The sequence below is a fragment of the Lemur catta genome, chromosome 4 (assembly GCF_020740605.2).
Source record: "Lemur catta isolate mLemCat1 chromosome 4, mLemCat1.pri, whole genome shotgun sequence".
NCBI lineage: Eukaryota > Metazoa > Chordata > Mammalia > Primates > Lemuridae > Lemur > Lemur catta.
In genome coordinates, this window is record NC_059131.1 from 22,726,539 (window position 1) to 22,747,518 (window position 20,980).

At 52.1% G+C, this 20,980-nt stretch overlaps 1 protein-coding gene across 3 annotated transcripts in view; it reads right to left on the reverse strand.

Moving 5' to 3' along the window:
• GALNT14 (polypeptide N-acetylgalactosaminyltransferase 14) overlaps positions 1–20,980 on the reverse strand; it is a 205,902-nt gene that overhangs the window by 20,244 nt on the left and 164,678 nt on the right. For all 3 annotated transcript variants that reach the window (XM_045549331.1, XM_045549332.1, XM_045549333.1), the window contains exons 5-9: positions 19,980–20,045; positions 19,694–19,815; positions 11,397–11,484; positions 10,646–10,730; positions 7,608–7,711 (exon numbers count right to left, since the gene is read on the reverse strand). In XM_045549331.1, the coding sequence (XP_045405287.1) occupies positions 7,608–7,711; positions 10,646–10,730; positions 11,397–11,484; positions 19,694–19,815; positions 19,980–20,045 (465 nt within the window). The remainder of the gene's footprint in view (positions 1–7,607; positions 7,712–10,645; positions 10,731–11,396; positions 11,485–19,693; positions 19,816–19,979; positions 20,046–20,980) is intronic.

A 20,980-nucleotide genomic window follows, 5' to 3' on the forward strand; every position in this document is an offset into this window, starting at 1 on the left:
GGGACGTAGGGGTTGGTGGCAGAGTGTGTCAGCACGTGTGAATCTGAGTCTCAGGACGTCTTCCTGAACATGTCTACACTCCAATCGGTTCCTCTCCAGGGAGTCAAAACAGGGTCTGCTCCAGTTCCCAAAAAGGAAAACGCTCTAATCCCGCATCACTAGAGACGAAGTCCTTGCTTACTAGATATAACCCACACGTTCTGTGCCAGCTCTCTCCTAAAGACACGCCTGTTTCAGTGACTGTCTCTTCCTTTTCATGTATTCAGATGAGACATATGTCCCTGTGCATTTGCAAAGCAAATCCCACCACCCTATGCCTGGCCCACGTCGTCCCCACCCCCACCCTCCACCCGCCACTTCTCTCCCTGAGCTCCTTTCACCCAGAACTCTGCTTCTCTCTGAAGCTTTCCCCTGCCTCAGTCGTGCACAGGGCCCCACCCTGGACAGCACCAGCCCCCGGCCTGGTCCTTCTCCACCTTCCTTCTGGTCTCCCCATATTCTTCTCCTATGTCCCCCCAAAGCTCTGCCTTCAAGTGTCTTCCTGACACTGCTTCCTCATCGGCTCCCAGAGAGCACCGAGGACTCACCTCCATCTCATCAGCCCCAACTTCCCCTGACCAGTGGTCCCCGGGACACCACCCCACCCAAGACGTCTCCTACCCCTCAGCACCTCCCCACGGCCCACTGTGGCCCTGCCTCCTCTCTGCCTCCCCTAAAGCCAGCCCAACCTTCCTCCTCTTCATTTTCCTGTGTCTGTTACCCTGGTGCAAAACTTCAGAGTGTCACAATTCTGCAAACATCAGCCCTGGGAGGAAAATGACCCCTTCATTTCCTTCTGGGCCAGGCGTTGTTAGGTTCCTCCTTTGGCAGTAGCTCTGTAGTTCTCCTAACAACCCCGCTCAGTGGTTATCGATATTCTTACGTTGTGACGCAGAAGCAGCTCTGATAGGACAACCAACAGCGAGCAGCTGGGAATCTCCCCAACTCCAGAATTCATGCTCTTTCCCTGACACCACCTCGCCACTGGCCAACACAGCTGTGGATCCAAGGATCCTGACTTCAAGGTACTCACAGACAGAGTGAAAAATATATAACTAGCTGTCACATGCCCCCGTTATCAACTCACTCGTCCAATCCTGAAAAATGTCTCAGTTTGTCCTTCAGGCTGGCTGCCGCTGCCCAGAGAAACCTGCAGCTGAGATGAGTTAAGAGTTTCTCTGCTCTGGAGTCCAGATTGTCGCACCTGGAGGCACGTGGTCTGACACGGCTTGCTGTGCGGCTGCCAGAGTCAAGAGGCGGACGAGGGACGTGGCTTGGAGTTTTCAGATTAGTGGAATGACTTATAGGTTCTCCAGTGCGGAGTGCTTAACACCCAGGACACATAGCTGCCCTTCCCTGATCTATACCGCTGACTTCAGGACAATGACGTGCATCCTCTCAGGGCCGAGAGCCAGGCCTGGTGGCCCACAGATATGCGCCGCAGTTTCTGGGAAAGCCTTGCAATCCTGAGGCCCCAGGAAGCGGGCCTTGTGCAGGTGCTCTCGGAAGTGCCGAGACCGAGGTGGGCTGAGGCAGGGGCCCTCCAGGTGCAGCTAGGCCTCTGCTCCCCAAGGCCGCAGCTCCTGCAGAGTCATCATTTCTTAAGTGAAAGAGGAGGGAGCAACAAGGTTTTGCGCAGGGAGTTCCTAGGGGGTTCTTGCTGAGTCAGCACCCGCATACCCTTCCGGGCAATACTGTTGCCTCGCACAGACCCAATTCCAGGTGGGAGATGTGTAACTATTCCATCCTCATTGGGGGCATTGTTATCGTCTCACGTTCTTTAAACGTCAGGTTAATATTTGAGAGCAAATTGCCCTCCCTGCCTCCATTCCCACTTCTTTCATTCTACCTCCTCATCAACTCATCAGTCGTTCTTACCAGCCCTCCCGGGGCGCTGACCCTTCACCAGGACCAACATTTACCTGGCAAGCCCATGGACAGTAGACAGGAATTTGGGGGAGAAGGAACAGCTTTCTCCCCGGGATGCAAACCACCACTGTTCACATGGCACTGTTTGCCCATATTGGCCAAGGTTCTAATTTCATTGTATAGCCCGGTTTCTAAACAAAGGCCAAGAGAGCCATCCCATGTGGGTACCACTGAATGTCATGGGCTCTGTTTTAAATGGAGCCTCATATAATGTATATGTATGTATATTGTATACACAGTAACATTCTCCATTCTACCTTTGGCCAGGTTTAAATCTATTGGGCACAAAGGGATTGGAGAGGATGGCGGTGGGCAGAGAGAGACAGACACTCACCTGGCTATTGTCATTCATAAGTGCACACATTTATGTGGACAGGACCTTGCCTTTGGGTCATCTTCACATTCCCAAGGGCTACTGGGCCAGGAAGCAAACTCTGTTATTATTCTTTACTGAACATATAGACTTGAGTAGACATATTACTGGCCCACAAAACACAGCCTTGAATCTGCACTTCACCCACATCTGAGACAATCAAGGCTCCACCCAGGCCCCCTACTCTAGACAGGTATTAACCACAGGCACACCATGGTCACCAATGGCCACATGACTGCAAATGCCAAGGTGACGTCCTTTATCTTTCCATGTTCCCTATGAAAACCAAACAGCCAGTGTCGATGGGACTCGATTAGACTTGGAGACATTCAGGAGCAGCAGGAAAGGATGGCCTCAAGGGATCTCACCTGGCCACGAGGCTTCAGCAATGGAACCTGGACAAGGAACAGGGTGGTGGGTACATGGGCTTCACTCTCCATCTGGGGAAAAAGATGCCTTTTCATCAGATATGGATGCTCTTCTCAGATGAGGCCATTTCCCTAATCTTGAGCCACTGAGCATGAAAAAGGTGAGGCCAAAGGAGAAAGTGCCAGGAGTAAAGTACTACAGCAGGTCAGACACAACCCTCCTGTAACAAATGCTGCTCACATGTAGCTACAAGGGGAAGGCAGCTCATCCTGGTGGAGCGGAAGTGCCTGCATCATCTAATTTATCTTCACAACAGCCCTGGGATACAGGGACCGTGATAGTTTTCCATTGCTGCCATAACCAATGACTGCAAACTTAGTGGCTGGGTTTGCTTGGGTCCTCTGCTTAGGGTCTCACAGGCTGAAATCAAGATGTCAACAGGATTTTGACAGGAGGTTCTGAAAAACAATCTGCTTTCAAGCTCACTCAGGTTGTGTGCAGAACTCAATTCTTGGGGTTGTAGGACTGAGGTTCCCTTTTCCTTGCAGCTGTAGACCTGGGGCTTTTCTCAGCTACTCCCATGTCGCCCCCTCCAGCAATGGGGTTGGCCGGTTCCTCTCATGCTTCAAATCCCTCTGGCTTCTCCTTCCACTACTTCTCTTCTGCCTCCAGCCTGAGAAAGTTCTCTGCTTATAAGGGCTCAAGCAATTAGACTGGCTGGGCCCACCCTGAGAAGCCAGGGTAATCTCCTGCCTTCAGGTCACTGACCGGTGACCTTCCTCACATCTGCAAAATGCCTTCTGCCCTGTAAGGCAACATCCTGACAGGTGTCAGGGATTAGAGTATGGACATCTTTGGGGGGGATTCTTCCTCCCACAGGGGGTCATTGGCTCCACTTTTGAGAACTGGAAACAGTTGAGGTGAAGGAACCTTCCCAAGGACGCCTAGTGACGACTACCAGATTCAAACTTAAGTCTATCTGCCCGTGTTCTTTATATAACACATGTGCGTGTGCTCGCGCATGGGGAGCCAAGCCTGGCGTAGTTCTGGAGGTGGCAAGTGGTGGTGGTTCCTCTCTGGGCCCACCTCATCTGTCTCTTCTCAGCAGTCTTTTGTGCCTCCACTGCTTTGGAAATCCCGCATTCTAATTCAGGAATCCCATACCTCCCTTCCTGCATGTGCCAAGGCCTCCTTTTTGGAAATGTGCACCCCACACCTAGACCACCTCCATAAACACACACACACACACACACACACACTTCCTACCAAGGCAACAGATTCCTTTTATCTCTAAAGACCAAAAGCTAAAAGTAAGATGCAGCTCAAAGGAAGTAGATGTATTACACATACCCTGTGTAATGTAAATTGCAGTTTAAGCATCCAATTTTAATGCAAATCAACTTCTGAAAAATAACTTCTAAAAGCCACATTTCCCTAAAACCTGCTCTCATGCTGAACTGTTGATGCAGTTATCAGAGCTGTTCAGCTCACCTTAGAAGCACTTGGTGGGAACGGTGGCCCCAGGGTAAAGGTGTTGAGTGTGTGAGGTGTGGCTTTCACGTGGCTGCTGCAGCCCATCCAACCGCAGCTGCTTCCAACAGATAAAGACCAAGACAAGGCGGGCAGGGGCTGCAAGCTACTGCACAGGTCATGGTCACCCTGGCCGGAGCCTTCCCCAATAACCTCGTGTATTTTTGTGCTGTGAAATAAAGTTAACACCACGTATGCGAACATGTCTAGAATGCACAGAAATTCTGCTTTTGGGGAAGGAAAGATGTCCCTGCCTGCTGCTGTTATTAGTCTCATGTTTAAAGGGAACCCTTAATCATGGGCTCCATTCAATATGCAATGAGGCTTATTTTAAATGGTGCCTCGCATATTGTGTCGTGTTGCCCTTCCACCCTGAACACGCTTCCCAATCAGATTCTGGCTTTTTGAACACACATTTAGTGAGCAGCTTCTACTGTTGTGGGCTTCAAGAATGAGAAGTTGGATGAATGGCCTTGGCTTTGATGAGCTTCAGGTTTGATAGGAGGCTGGGCAGCAGGCACAGACCAGTAAACAGACAAATACGTACGAGGGCTCAATGCAATGACAGAGAGGGATCCGGCGCTGGGGGCGCAGCGTGAGGGAGGGCAGGGCAGGTGTCCTAGTTCTAGAGGAGGTGGCCCAGGACTGTGCCGTGCAAGGGAGTCAGCTTCTGCCTCAGGTGCAGATGGGAGGCTAGGTCGTTGTAGAGAGTCAGGCACATTCTAGCTAGTGTGGAAGGTTCTGTTCAGGACCTCTGGACTGGAGGCTGGAGGTGGGAACAGACTGATGAGGTCAGAGAGGGGGCAAGGCCACGGGAGGGACCCATGAGGAGTGGGGGCCTCCTCCGTAGGACAAGAGAGAGCCACTGTGGATGCCAGGCCTGGGAGGGGTGGGGAGGTTTGCATTTCAGAAAGAGCACATTGGCAGGATTCCACAATAGAGTAGAGGTGGAGGACCACTGAGGACAGTGTCGGTGGCAATGGAGAGAAGGGTGCTAGCAATGCTGAGGGTGGCGGGTCGGTCTTCAGGACTTGAGGGGCAGGAGGTTCCTCCTACCACACCCTGGAGCCGGGCAGCTTCCCTCACCGCTTAGCACCGTCTCTCCTTTGCAGCTGGAGAGTCACTCATAGACTCCATCCAATCTTCACACGGGCCCTCTTTCACATCCCCCTCCAGGTACCCATGTGCCTTGTCACCTCACCCACAGATGCGAGGCTGCCGCGTGACATAGCCACCATTGGAAAAGCACTGCGTTTTCTGGCATATAAAATGCTAATATATATATATATATATATATATATATATATATACATATCTCCACCCAGAAATGGCTTTCGAAATGCTGTTAGCTGGCTATAACATAATGGAATGTTGGGGTGGGGAAAATGAAGTGTTTCCTGTGATAGCTGTTGGCAGCGCTTTTTTTTGTGGTTTAAAGAATTTTGTGATGGATTGTAAATGTCTCTCCCACACCTCCCAGCACCCTTCCCAACTTCTGTATTCCAAGCGGCCCTTGTTAATGCCAAAAGACTTGGAAGCCTGCTAGATGAGATTGCTACTTGCTTTGAGCAGATGTGTGTTAACACTGCTATAAGGAAAGGTATTGTACCGATACCAAAATGGACCAGACTGTGCCTTGGTTGAAAAGAACACACTGCCTGACTCCAAATGGGATTGCCACGTGGAAGAATCATGCTCACTTTGTGCGGTTCAAGAGGGCAGAACAAACCTGACAGACAGGAGCTGGGGGGAGCCAGGCTTTGATTTAGAAGATTTTCTAACAGCCCAACAAAAAAATTCTCTACAACAGAATGTGCTAAACTGTGAAACAGTGAATACATATTACATGTGGCATTTGAGCAGAGGTTGGAGGGCTGCTGTCTGCCAAAAGTGCTGCAGAGAGGATGCATTTGATGGTCGGAAGAAATGCTAGAACACATCACTAAGAGGAACTGGGGTCCTCAGGACATGACATCTGGCTCTGCCCAGTGAGAGCGAAATCTCTGCCCTACTGAGAACGCCGAGGGTCTACCTGGCTCCAAGTTCTCCTGGGTTGGTGCAGGCAGACCTGGCCTCAAACCACATCAACAACCCCCTACCATGTTCCAGAAGGCCTTCTTGGACTGGGTCCCTGGGAGGGGGCTTGGTTTGGTTGGGGTGTTGGGGTTAGTCTGGCTTGTTTGCTGAGCTTCTGGTCTGGCCCCTGTATGGCAGGACACCAGCTTTTCTGATGCATTTCTCTACACTGCCCAGTTTGGGAGAACAGATGCTGTGGGTCAGGCCAGAAGCCATAAATTTCTAGGAAATAACTCTTAGTGACTGAGAAAGAAAGCCATAAAACTCTCTGGAGGCAGAAACAGGAGAAAACAATGACAGCGGACAGTGCACGGGATTACTGCTAAATGCCAGGACGACCCATGGATCATTCTCTTGGCTTGCACCACTGTTTGGGGAGCCCAGGCCAAACACGTGCCCCAGTGCTCAGAGAGGGGAAGGGCCCCAACACGTGGCAGGTCCTATACTAAGCACTGTGGATAGCCAGGAACAAAACGGACTAAAATCCATGCCCTTGTGCAGCTTCTATTCTAGTGATCTCTTAGGTCTCACCTGCTGGGAGGAAACTAATATTTACTATGCCTGTAGGGTGCCAGGATTCTGACACTGACCTCAACTGATTTTCACAGCAACCCAGAGAAGGATGATTATTACCCTGAAGTTACACTTGTAATACACAAGGGAAATGAGGTCACTAGCTAGACAGCATGGGTCTTTCTGACTGTGCTGTTTCTCTTGTAGTTGCAAACCTCAGCCTATACCACTATGGCCAGACCTGGCCATCTGCAAGGCTTTGGCCCCCTCTCCCACTGAAAGATACCCCCAGAGTTCCTGTAGCAATTGACCTAGATCCTCCTCATTCCCCAGTGCTGAGTGCCCTACTCATGGCAGCCAAAGGACATCAGTGGGTGTTCACGGATGTCACTGCTGTTCCTGTTCCTCATTCTCTGTCTCTCCAGTCTCCTTCCAACTCCAAATTGACAGGTGCAGTGCTCCTAGTTTAACCTGCATCTGGCCCCTTGGACTTGGCATTCCTCTGTGGTCCTCCTGGCTGCTGCATCTCATTTCCCCCAGCAGTCTGCCCAGGTGTGTTTCCCTGGTCCTCAGCATCCATGTGGCCCGGCAGAGCATTTCCCGTTACCACCACCCTCCAACAACCATTAGGAGTAACTCACCATGTCTTAGGCCTTCATCCCAGGCACATGTGACTCCCCGACAGCTTGGTGTGGGATCCAAGGACTCAGAGATCCCTTCCCCAGCCCCCAGAGTGTACAGAGGGGTATAGGTCAGGACGAATAGGACAGGGACTCACCGAAGTTCTCCCCACCCCAGATGTCCATGTCCATATCATATTTCCCCAGGTAATTGAACCAGGCTTTGTTGATCACGAAGAGTCCTCCAGCTATGATCGGAGTCCTGTGCATTTGGAAGAAAAAGAGAGGAACTAGTTATAGCGGGGAGGTCACTCTCAAACTCTTCTGCCCCAGGAGTTTAGAACTCAAGGCCATTTTCTTCCCATTTCGTTCCCGCTCAGAAGGGCCAATACATTTTCCAGTTACCTAAAACAAGAACAAGCTCCAGCGTTTTTCCCTTTGATTGTAAATTGCCTGACCTCTTAGACAGGCACATTCACTCATCAGCACACCTCCCATGGGGCTCGCTCAGGACTCCAGCTGCTCTGACAACCTGCCTGGGAGCCTCCGCTGGCCTCTTCCACAGGCCCTGCCCAGGGGGGCTCTCTTGGCAGCTCTGTTGCTGAGGGGCAGGGGTGGTGGCCACTGACCGGGCAGGGAGGAAGGGCTGAGGCCATCAGCAGCACATCCTGCTCCTGAAACCGGCTCTCTCCTTTCCCCTTTTCCCTCTGTGTTACAGGTTGAATTGTGCCCCCTTCCAAGCTCCCAGTACCCAGAATGTGGCCTTATTTGGAGAGAGGGTCTTTACAGAGGTCATCAAGTTAAACTGAGGTCAGCAATGTGGGCACTAGTCCAATAGGACTGCTGCCCTTATAAAAAGGGGAAATTTGGACACAGAGACAGACACACAAAGACGATGGGAAGAGACACAGGGAGGAGACGGCCACCTCCAGGCCAAGGAGAGAGGCCTGGAACAGATCCTTCCTCACAGCCCTCAGCCGGAACCAGCCCTGGGGACACCTGATTTCAGACGTCTGACCTCCAGAACCGTGAGACAGCACATGTCTGCTGTGTAAGCCACCCCACGTGCGGGCGTTGTTACGACGGCCCTGGTGACTCATGTATACCTGAGGACTGAACTCTGATCTTTCTCTGTGCCCAAAAAATTCCTTTCTAAGGGGGTCTGGTGAGCCACGCCTACAAATGATAAAATCTCAGTAAACAGGTTTTTATGACGTGTTTTACTTCCCAACCTGGTTCCAGTATCGCATCACATAAATGATAGGAGACCCTTATCTTAACTTAAGCGTTCCTGTCCGCTAATTCCTAGTCTTTCTGACAAAGCCTAACTCTTTCAGCCAATTGTCAACTAAAAAATCCCCAATCCACCTATGACTTGTAAGCCCCCGCTTTGAGCTGTCCCACCTTTTTGGGCCAAATCAATGTATGCCTTCTGTGTATTGATTTATGACTTTACCTGTAATTCCTCTCTCCCCAAAATGTATAAAACCAAACTAACCCAGCCACAGCGAATCCACTTGCTCAAGCCTTTTTGGGAGTGGCTGCGGGTCATGGTCCTCAAATTTGGCTGAGAATAAACCTCTTTAAATTATGACAGAGTTTGTCTTAGTTTCCATTGACATACCCTTTGTTTCCTCTTCTTGGGGACCCCCCCCCCAGTCTCCCTGCCTTGATGACTGTGAGATGCCTGGAAAGGAAAGGGGCTGGGAAGGCAGGCGGGGGAGCAGAGTCCCAGTAAATTCTCCAGCAAGTACAAGGACGGGTGTAAGAACGACTCGGTGGCTGGGGCCGGTGGGCAAACCCTCAGGACCTGGCCCCCATTCAGTGGGTCCAGAGGGCGAAGGGAGTTTTCTCCCACATCAAACAAGTAATAGAGGGAGAGCTGTGCAGACACCCAGGTCTGATGCCACCCCACCTTGCTGTTCCCTGAGAATTGGCCTCATCCCAGTAAATGCTTGCTCTGATGAGCAGAGATGCCCCATGAGAAGAGAACCTGTCCTGAGAACACTGGCACTGGGACAGAGACAGGGAAACCCAGAGGGAGCCGCGGCACCACCACCTTGGCCTTGACCTGGTCCATTCCTTCGAGGTGTCTGGACAGGTAACGCTCTCCCCATGCCACGCTGCACGCTGAGCGGCTGAGGAGCTGATGTGAGCTGCCTGAGGCTCAGCATGGGAAGAAGTGCCCCTGCTCCCTTTAGAAACAAAGGACAGTGTCTGGGGGCCAGCTGATGCCAGTCTCCCTCCCTCCTCCAGTGAGGGGAGGGATGGCAGGTAGGTGAGACAGAGTCCCACCCCCGTCAGCAGTGTCACCATTCGTATCCCTATTCACAGCTCTTCACATCCCCTTTGGTTTTCAATTTGATGGAAGTCAATTTGGTGAAAATGATCAAACATTTACTATGTGGCAGCATCAGAGACACAGAGCTGCCTTTGAATAGTACTGGGCATCCCTGAGCCGCTAGATGGAGAAATCTCAGTCCTGGGACAGGTTTACCGCCCAGCCTTTGGTAGGACATCAAAGCCACATGCCCTTGATGCTGAGAGCACGGGCTCCCCATGGGGTGGCCACTATGCTCTATTCCATGCTGAGCCCTCAGATGGGCCCCGGGCAGACACCTGCCACCATGTGCAGGTCACTGTGGGCCTGCAAGACAGAATGTGGGTCAGGACAAAGCCACCCACAGCTCAGCAAAGCAGCCAGAGTCCATGCCACCATCATGTTCTCACACAGAAGGGACAGATGTGCTTGTTAATACGCAGCAGTGGCTGTGCCTTGCTTTTGGCCTCCACTTACAGCAGTGGCTGTTTCAACCTTCCTGGACTGAAACCTGATACCTAAGACTCAGGGTCTCTGCTCCCAGCCCTGGAGAACCATCCTTCCCTCACCAGAGGCCCACATGGGACCCTCCTACAGTAGCAGGAAACACAGGGACGTCATGGCACGTGTGGGAGTAGACCACACTCCTCAGCAGGTTTCCACCAGGCCCCGTCCCCTTAGCTAGAAGTCTCCATGAAGACGAAAATCTCCTACAATGAGGGCAAAAGTGGAGATGCCTTGGCAAAGGGCTCTCTTCGACTCTGCCCGGTCCTTTGCTATCTCATATGGAGGCCTCCCTACACCACGTGACAGAGGGAAGGCCCCCAGTGGGGACAGATCTGCCCTCTCACCCTCACACGGACCCTTCCTTCTTACCTAATGGGCTCCGTGGGGTCCAGGCGCCGAGACCTCTGCATTGGCGAGAGCTGCTCCCACTGGAAGTGGAGGCTCCAGTCAAACCCTGAAACACAGCACTGACCTGCTTGATCCGGTCTCTCAGAAGCACCACAGAGCTTCTCCAGAAAGGTCACGAATGCACCGGGTTCCCTGAGAAGCTGGCCCCCGGGACACAGGTCCCACCTGGGCTGATCAGCAGCCTGACTGCCAAAGCTCCCTCTCTCAGCTCCTTCTCTTTCTGTACCTCCCACGGCCTCTCCGAACCTTCTCTGCTGGGCAGAGTTAGGAATAAAGGGCAGGGGATACGGAGCCCAGGGCAGGGCCTGGGGACGACAGGATGGACGGTCACGGAGGCTGGCCCTTGGCCCTGAGTCTTGAGAAGCCGTGAGCAGGAGGTTTGGGAGAGGCCCCTAGGCTACATGAGTCACCTCAAAGTTGGTCCTGGGGGGAAGCACGAGGCCCTGGGCAGAGATGGGGGATGAGTGTCTAGGAGAGGGGGGGCAGAGCAACGTGGGCCCCACACAGCCGGGGAATCCTTGCTCCTGTCACGTTCAGGCCCTGGGGTGAGTGCTGTCCAAGCACTGGAGTTCTGCCCACCTCCAGTTCTGTTCTGGTGCTAAGAGCCAAGCTGGAGTTATTGTATCACTGTAGGCAGGCCGGGCATTCCAGACGAGCCACTGAGAGCTTTCCCCACTGTCCCCACCCGAGAGAAGGCATCAGCCCCACTCACCCCCTCTGAGCTCCGAGGCGGACTTGATGTAGGCGAAGGTGTCCAGGTTAATGATGTCGATCACGGGGCACACCACCCGCGTGTAGTCCTGGAAGACAACAGGTGTGCGCTCAGTGTGCCGTGAGGAGCCCGAGGGGAGTCAGGGAGCTCGGGAGGCCTCCCTGGTGGTGCCAAAGATGGGGGTTTTGTGGCCTTGACCAAGCCCTTTCATCTCTGGGTCTCAGTTTTATCATCTATAAAATGGGGCACTGGACACTGGGACTTCTCCAGTTCTGATGCCTAAAATGCTAAGCGCCTTCCCTTGACTGCCAGGGCCCCTCCGCCCGCCACAGCGGCCATCAGAGAACGGTGCAGACAGCTGGAGGCTGGCTGGGGAGCGCTGTGCACCGAGGAAGGGGAAACCGGGAAGTCCTTCCCCTCCCTGGGCTCCAGGAGGCAGATCCGGCTGGGAAGACGACCCCAAGCCTGCAGTCCTAAGAAGCAAAGTCACACACCCCCAGGGAACCTCTCAGTTTCATTCCAGGCCTGTGGCTCACGGACAAGTTGATGGACGGCATCTCCGGAGGCTCCCAAACTCAGCTGCTCCCTGTACACAGATACTCACAAACCTGTGCCAAGTCCCGCCTTCCCTCCTCCCTTCCAGACTCAGATCCAAGAAGCCACTGGCCACCCCCACGTGCACTTCACTCAGCCCTTCCAATGGTGGCTTCATCCTCTTCTCCCCCAACACACTCCTCTCCCTAAGTTCCCTATTTCTGTTAACAGAATCATCTCATATCCCCCTCCCCCCAGCACTAAATGGAGTAGCTTCACCCACCTGTCAACCAGATCAAGTCCTGCTGGTTCTAACTCTAAATTCACTCCTTTGAATTCATCCTGCCTCTCCTCCACCCTCAAGACTGGGGAACTGCAAGGGACTCTTAAACCCAAGCCTCCTTCTCTTCTGCTTCATTCTACTTATGGCCCCCCAAGTTGACTTTCCAATTTGCAAATCTGACTCTGCCACTCAACTGCTAAAAACGTTAATTGCCTCTAAGATGAGGTACAGACTCCTTGGCCTGGCAGCCCAGACCATCAGGACAAGCTTGTCTCTAGCTTTCCAGCCTCATCACTTCCTTCTTCCCCCAGGCTACCCCATCTGTAGGCATGAAAATCCTCCAGAGAACAGTTTCAAAATATGCAAGCCCAAGTCACCAGCCCTTGGTGGGGTGACCATCAAGGCATCGTATCCATATTTTTCAGGTTTCCCAATCCTGGGTGAGTACCCCCGTACCTGGCGCGCAGTGGGGAAACTGTCCTGAACATGGAGACTCAAGATGGACAGCTAAACGGAAATCAGGCGGCCTGGGAAGCTCCCGGCAAAGCCAGCAGGTGTCTGCGAACCAGGCAGGACTGCTCTTCCCGTCTTCTGCACCAACCACCTTTTGGCCGACACAGGCAGGAACCTCTGGTTCTCCTTGAAGCCATTTAATTTCCTGCTTCAATCTTTCCTCCAAATGAGGTTGTCTTCTTATTTTAAGCTCCAGATTCACTGAGTGTCTGATTTTAAGTTCACAGACTTAATTTGGCCCTCAGCCTCCCACATGTGACTCATTCTGACAGTAACAAGGTGCCTCTGAAAACCAATTGGCCCACATGGAAAGAAATGCTCATTTTCTATGCATTGCTTCTACCTCTGGGATGTCACAGATGCTCATTCACAGTCAGCACTGCACCTGCCCAGCTGCCACGGTTCCTCTGGGGCTCTTCTTGGGCCACTGTCATTGTGTGACTGTGTGTAGATGTACACGGCAGGCACACACTCGCCACCCATACAAATACACACACACACACACACACACACACACACACAATTGTCCCTTCAATTCGGAAATGTCCTCAGATGTTCAGAGACATCTCTGCTATGTCCGACAAAGTCTTTGTTTTGCCTTTGCTTTGAATTTTGGGGCCTCTGCAGGTGCACTCTGTCCTTCTGCGCCTCCTACACAGTCAAGGATTAACTGTACCGGAAGATAGGTGTGGCCTTTGCCCAGCTGCTGGGAGGTAACCTCTAAACCCTTGGAATACCCTGCCTAGAAGAGCGTCTTTGTTTCCCCAGGAGCCGTGGGCTACACCAGCAGTCTATGCTAACAATGTGATTTAGGGTGAGGGCCTTGGAACACGCAGCACCCACTCAGCTTGACCTCTGGAGGGGCCTGGTGACCATGAGGGTGGTCAGCCTTGTCTATGGGATTGAGCCCCAAGGAAAACCTCAGATACCAAGGTCCGGGCAAGCTTCCTCACTGGCAGTACTCCATGCATGTCGCCTCCCATCCTTGCTGAGAGAAGTGAGCGCTGTCCCTACGGCCCATTGGGGGAAGACAACTGGAAGCTCATGCCCGGAACTCCCCTGGCACCTCCTCCCACTGCCGACTTCCATCTGTATCCTTTCACTGTCATGCACCACAACCACGATTGTAACAGTTTTTCTGAGTTCTTAGTCCTTCTAGCAAACGATTGAACCTAAGGTTGTTCTCAGGGCCCCCCCTAAACTGCAATCTTGTTTTGCTTTGACTTTAAAATAAATCTTCCCCCAATATTTGCAAACCACGATGCCAAATAAAATGCTGGCTGTTCAACTTTGGCCACAGACTCCCAGAAGCAATGCATGGGTTCTGCCTCCAGGGCTGCGACAGCTCTGGTGTGCTCCCCCATAAGCTCTGAGGGTTCTGTCCCATCATCTCTGTCACAGCTCGGCCGTGGCGTCTGCCTGGCTGCGAGTCACGGAGACCAGACAGGCAGTGAGGGATGTCTGGGGCTGAGTGTGTGTGGAGCCGCGACCTTGAAAGGGGCTGCAGGAGACTTTACGAATGAGCCATCAAAGCCAGGGCACGACCTCTCTAAGTGCCACTTTTGTATCCCTCAGCCCCAGCCCGGAGCCTGGTGGGCAGCAGGTGTTCAATCTGTGCTGGCTAAAAGAGGACGTCTATTAACTGCCTCCGAGGACACTGTTGGTGCTGCCAGTAAGCACGCTGCAGCTGAACAGGATGGCTTCTCCTCCTGCAGGCTCCCGATGAAGGGACTTGCAATACAAACACCCAGACTCACAGGAGGTCCCTGCCTCGTGCCCCAGGAGGCTGTATCTTTAAAGCTAGGACCACGCTCAGCTCAAGCAGGCGGCAGGTGGAACCTGGGCAGATCCTGGACCACATCCCCTGCTCTCCCCTCCCCCATGCAGGTCCAAGGCCCTACCCCCCACCCCACTCCCACCCAACCCTCCCCAGCTGGGAGCAACAACAGAGGCTGAATGCACCAGCCCGTGGCCATCGTCATCCTGCCGTCGTCATACCTCCCATTTCTCCAGTGAGTCATGTAATTAAAACCACACTGGGAATGGGCAATCAAAAAGCTCCGAGGGACGTTCACTCCTATGGTCACCCAGCATCCCTGAGTACCTGCTGTGGGGTAGTGGTGGCAGGTACAAAGATGAGTAAGACTTCCCAGTCCAGGGAAGGTGAGGACAGGTGAGATGGCTCTGATGCAGGTGTGTAGACACACAGCCCGGGGGCCTCTAAGCTGGCCTGGAGGGAGGGGAGGAGAGGGGGGCAGGGGAGTCCTCAAGGAGGTGACACTGTGGATCAGTGACAAGTTGGCAGGACACCTGGGTTCCCATTCTGGTTCTGCCATCTAGAATACGTGTGACCTTTCACAAGTCAGCACACTCTGTGGGACTCTGTTTCTTCATCTATAAAGTGAAGACAAGTTACTATTTGCAGAACTGCCCTGCCTCTCCAACAGGGCTTTTGTGAGCAAAAAGAGAAGAAAGCATTCAATACGTCTTGGAAGAATATATAAGCTATTATTAATATTTATATAAATTTACCAAATGCTACAGGGATTGAGATTTCTTAAAATCTTTTCTCCTATTAAAAATATGTAGATAAGGAGGGGGAAAAGAGAAGCCCATGTTAAAAAAAAAAAAAAAAAACCCAACTTGGTGCTGGTTTCAAGTATGTTCATGTAACTGAAAGGAAGAGAAGGAAAGCCAGGGAGGTTTTCAGTGTGGAAAACACCAGCTGAGGACAGCTCATGACAGCTCAAGCCCAGCCTCTTCCTTATCTCTTTCTATTTTTGAAAATCCCAAACTCCAATTACAGCTTAACATTTCTACTTTCACGCACAAGATCAAATCACATTCTATTCTAACACAAGACACATACAAAGACACACAGAAACCAGGCCGACACATGCCCACACTCCCTATCCCCAAAGGGCTGTCCCAGAGGAACTGTCTCATGTCATCCAAAAAGTCAGGGTCTTAGCAAAAACCTCTGCAGCCCCTCGAGGGGCAGAGCCGGACCGTGGCTCCTGGGCTTGTCTGACTATAATCTCTCTGCTAGGAAAGCTTTAGTGCAGCCAGTGGAGAGGACCGAGGAGCTTAGCGTGGGCGGCTGAGCTCAATCCTGGGGCTGAATGGCTCCCCGAGGAGTGTTTGGCAGCAGGCAGGCACTGAAGGAGCCCAAGGTTCTGCCTGACCAGTAGGTGAGGCTGGCCACGGATGCAAAAATGAGCACATTTCTCAGAGAGGGCTTCTGAGATGGACTCGGAGCCACTGGGATGGAAAGGGCTTTGCAGTTCATTAAGGCTGTCCAGGGAAAGCAAGGCTCCCTTAATGCATCCTGCAGGGACAGGGTCAGCCTGGGGGTCCCTGCAGATTAAACATAAAATTACCATATGGCCCAGCAATTCCATTCCTCCATATATGTACCCTCAAGGATTGAAAAGAGGTCCTCAAAAAAAAAAAAAAAACTTGGACACAAAAATGTTTATAGCAGCATTATTCACAATAGTAAAGATGTGGAAACAATGCAAATGTTCATTAGTGGGTAAATGGTAAACAAAACATGACATATACATATCATGGAATATTATTCAGCCATAAAAAGGAATACTGATACATGCTACAATGTGGATAAAGCACAAAAATATGCTAAAATAAGCCAGGATCAAAAGGACACATATTATAGTATATAATTCCATTTATATGAAATGTCCAGAATAGGCAAATCCATAGAGACAGAGAGCAGATTAGTGGTGGCCAGGGGCAGAGAGAAGAGGAGAATGAGGGGCGACTGCTAATGGGTATAAAGTTTCCTTCTGGGGTGATGAAAATGTTTTAAAATTAGATCGTGGTGAGGGTTGTACAATGCCGTGAACATAGTAAAATCGTTGAAATGCCCACGTTCAAATGGTTAAAATAGTAAATTTTGGTATATGTGTTATATTTTACAACACAACACACACAAATATACAAAGTCAGCCTGGGGGCAGAGGCCATGGGGACTGAGTCCATTACTGTCATGGCTGCACCCACGGAGGCCTGGGCATAGTTCTGGGCAGAGAGCTCCTGGGGTCAGGTCTGAGCCCCGACCACACCCTGGCCCAGCAGCCCCCAACAAGTACTGAGAGCCAGGGCCCAGTGAGCTTCAGCTCCTGGGTATGTGGCCAGCAACCTGGAAGGGGGAGGGGGTCTGGCTGGGGCAGGGGCCCCCGAGGGGTGGGGCCGAGTGAGGAGGGGCCAGCCGTGCTGGGTGGGTGCTGGACCGTGCCCTGACCACAGCCCTTCATTTCTTTCTCAGAGACGAACGTCAAGACTATTTATACTGCGACACATCTGCCGTCCTGGGTGAGGGGCAAGTTACCTTAGAAACATTGCTCAGAAAATGCTGATGTATAACATTAAGAGAAAAAGCAGAATACAAAATTATATAAATACAGTATGATTACCATTATGTAAAAAGACACTTTCTGCAAAGGGAAAAAGATCCTAAATGGAAAGAAATGTTAACAGTGGATGTCTTTCAATGGTAGAATTTTGATTAATTTTTATTCTACGGCTTCTCATTTTCCAAAATGTCTACAATGACCATGGAATACTTTCATGGAAAACGAGGTCCCAGCCTCCTCTGTCCCCTGCCAAGAAGTTTTCCATGATACCACATTCCTCAGTTTTGAATCCACTTTTTTTTAAATATGACCTTAGTTTAGGTAGGGAACACCTTGTCTCTTCCCTAAGAAATCCCCCCGTGAACAGAGGCACCGTCTCCAACCCCTCCCTTTCCCCAGCTAAGCACTCCTAGACTCTAAACATTAGTTCTCATCCTGCTTCCTAACCCTTAGTTGTTGTTTTACGCACTGAAGTTTCCTTTTAACTCCAGGCATGAATGACCAGAGAACGACTGAACTGGCCTAGGGTAGTGTCAGCAGCTCTCAGGCAGAAAGATCTTTCTCGGAAATAAAGGTTCCTGCTGGGGAGCAGTTACCTCAATAACCAAGAGGTGCCCACGTGTTTTCCATATTTCTTTTCCTCAAAGAATTTCCTTGTTACTCGAGTTTTCCCTGGCTTCCCCCTGTGCCCACTTGCTGTGCTCCCCTTCCCTGGAGGCCGTTTGCAAACCGGTGCGGCACGAGTTCTCAGGGACCCACTGGGTCTCACCAAGCAGGGTTGGATTTCTTTTACACGGCCTGTTCCAACCTCAGGACTCTGCCCAAAACAGGTGCTCGATAAATGTCTGCTGATTAATTTAAGGGCAGGCGCGAGGCTGCTTTTCTCCTATTCCAACACTATCACCGCCCTGGGGCATCTGGTCTCTTACTGACATTTCCAGACACCGAGTTCCTGCTCTGTGACGGGCAGGGCAGCCACAAGGAGACACTGGTGTCCCCACTGGGTTTGGAATCTGTTAGGGCTGCGCTTCCCAACCCCTGGCACCGGTACCAGGCCGTGGCGTCCCGCCTGAGCTCCGCCTCCCCCACCCTCCCTCCCTGGAAAAATTGTCTTCCATGAAACTGGTCCCTGGTGCCAAAAAGGCTGGGGACCACTGTGTTAGGGAAGACAGAGAACCCAGAAGAGGAACTGGTGGACCAAGGGGACAAGTGTTGCCAGGAGTGACCCTTGCTGGCCGCACCGTCAGGAAAGGCTTCCTAGAGGAGGGAAGGCGGGCGGGGCTGAAGAGCAGGGGCCTGTGGAGCAGAGCTGGAGCAGTGGGGATGTCGCAGGCACGTTCAGGGACAAGGAGTGGCCCAGCTGTGCCGCTGCCATAGTCAGGAGCACAGAGGAGGGGCGTGTGGAAGGGCCTTCAGTGCCAGGCAAAGCCCTTCGACTGAAGGATCTGTTCATGACTTAATTTTCCCAGTCCAGACCTCTTTGCCCGGCTTGTATCACAGGGAGGTAGAGAGGGGAGTTTTCTAAATACCACTGAGTGGACGAGCCTCCCAGCCTCAGGGAAAATGGTCACGGATGTGCAAGAACCCTGAAAACCCAGCGAGGCTCTCTCACTGGAACAGACGACACTGGTAAGGATGCCCTGGTTCTCTTCTGAGCAGTTCACAGAGCAGGATTCTTCCACGTCCCTAACACCGTCATTACGCAGGTGGGATGAAGAACGGGCAGGAAGTGACCACAGCCCAGGGAAGACGCAGCTGAGGTTACACCCAGGGCCCGGGTGCTGGCAGTACCGGCCAGGGAATAGCACACCAGGTTACAGAACTGCCCGAGACTGCTTCCCCATCTGTGAAACGGGCACGTTAAAAACACCTGACCTCCTACTTCACAGACTGCCGTGAGCGTCAGCAACTCAGCAAGAGTCACGGACAGGACAGAGGCCACACATTCCACAGGTCAGCTGGGGGGACGATGGGCTTTTTGGAATATAAAATAATGATGGGAAGAATTAAAGTGTTTTGTTTACTTTCGAGAGGAGTAACTGAGACATAAAGAAAGATGCATATCGGATTCCAGAGTAATTTATGGGCAAACAGAGGCAGGAACTCAGGTCTCTTAGCATCCAGCCTGCAGGCGTGGTGGAGCCCTTGGGTGAGGGTGACACGTGGTGGAAGTAAGACAGAGGCTTTAGGAACCGGGGATGAAGCCTGGTTAATTCTCTTGCCTCCTTCCTACAAAAGGCACTCATAAGGGCTCCCTTTCTGGAACCTTCTACACTCTGATAGAAACAGTTCTGGGCAGCTCTCTTGCCCGTGAAGCTGCATGTGTCATGTACCAGCTGCAGCAGCCCCAAGTGTAGGTCTGCTGTGGGTGACAATCCTGGTCACACATCCTGGTCCTTGCTCTACCACGGACTGCTGTGTGACCTCAGGCAGGCTGCTCCACCTTAGTTCCTTCATCTATAAAATGGGGACAGCAGTCTGTCCCACCCATCTCCCCGAGGAACTGGGGGCATGTGTGAGGTGATGTGCCTGAGAAGGCCTGAAGACACCTGGTGGAGGGAAACCCAGCTCCGCCCCTTGGCCCCACTCACCTCTTTGACCCGGTGCAGCAGCGGTTGGAGCCAGTCCCTGTTCACCTCACAGTGGCTGTCAAGGAAAGTCAGAGTGGTGCCCTGGGCAACATCAGCACCCCGAATCCGGGACCGGACCAGACCTATGGTTAGAAACAAATGACCAAAGGGGCTGCCACTCTCGCTCTGTCTTCCAGCAAGACCATAGAAGAGCCGCCCAGCATTCGCCCAGAACAACTAAACTCACCCCCGACCCTGCATCCCCACACCACTCACACCTGAGCCCTGCCCAGCTGCACGGACCTACCTTGCCGCTCGTTGTTGCGCAGGCATTTCACTTTGGGCAGCTTGATGAGCTGTTTGCAGTCATCGGCTACAAAGACAAAAGGTTATGCCGAGCGAGTGAGCGTCTGGGACGCACTTGCATGATGCCGCTGTGAACCTGAAGGGGAGGTAAGGCAGCCCCACCACTGTCCCCCCCACCCCCCCACTGCAGAGCCAGGTCCTAACTCCAGGGTGTTCCTAGACTGTGGAGGGGCTGATGGATCACTGCTGTCATTAGACAAGGTGGGCTTCTTTGGTGCAGGTCAGTACACAGCAACACCTGTGCACCTGCTTGAAAACACTCCAGGTGGGAAATTCTGACCTAGTCACCTGGGGATTTTCTCCTTTGGCTGGGGCCATTCAAAGCATGAGATCCGAGTCCTGTTCCCCCTGCTGCCTCTCGTAAAAACTGCTGGGAGGCCACGAATGGTCGAGATGGATTTTGGACTTTCCTTTCAGAGTATGGAGACCCTCTCTGTGGAAGGATCAGCCCAGCGTGCCTGCTGTCACTCAGAGCCGGTTCACTTCTCTGTCACGCAGGGAGATGTGCTGGTGCCAGGGTGGACAAGAGACCCCGCTCTAGGTATTTGTCCCAGGTGCCCCCTGGCTTTCCTGCTGTCCCCTCAGTTTCTTGCCTCTGAGCTCCATACCTTGGCCCCATCATTTTGGTGTCAGTTTATTTATTTGCATTAGTGAGGAAAGTCACATAGTCAGATCTGTGCATCAGAAAGCTCACTCTGGAGGCCCCAAGGAAGGCGGCCTGGTTGAGGCTATCGCATTTTATTGCATTAAAATGTTGACATGTTTAATCCTTAAATAAACCATACATACTATTATCATTTCCTTTTTATAGACAATGAAACTGACGACATGAGGTTGATCATTTGCTCAAGGCACATAGCCAGGGAGTGAGGAAGTGGCAAGGCTGGGATCTGAACCTAGGCAGGCTGGCTCCAGAGTCCATGCTCTAATCACTAGGCCATT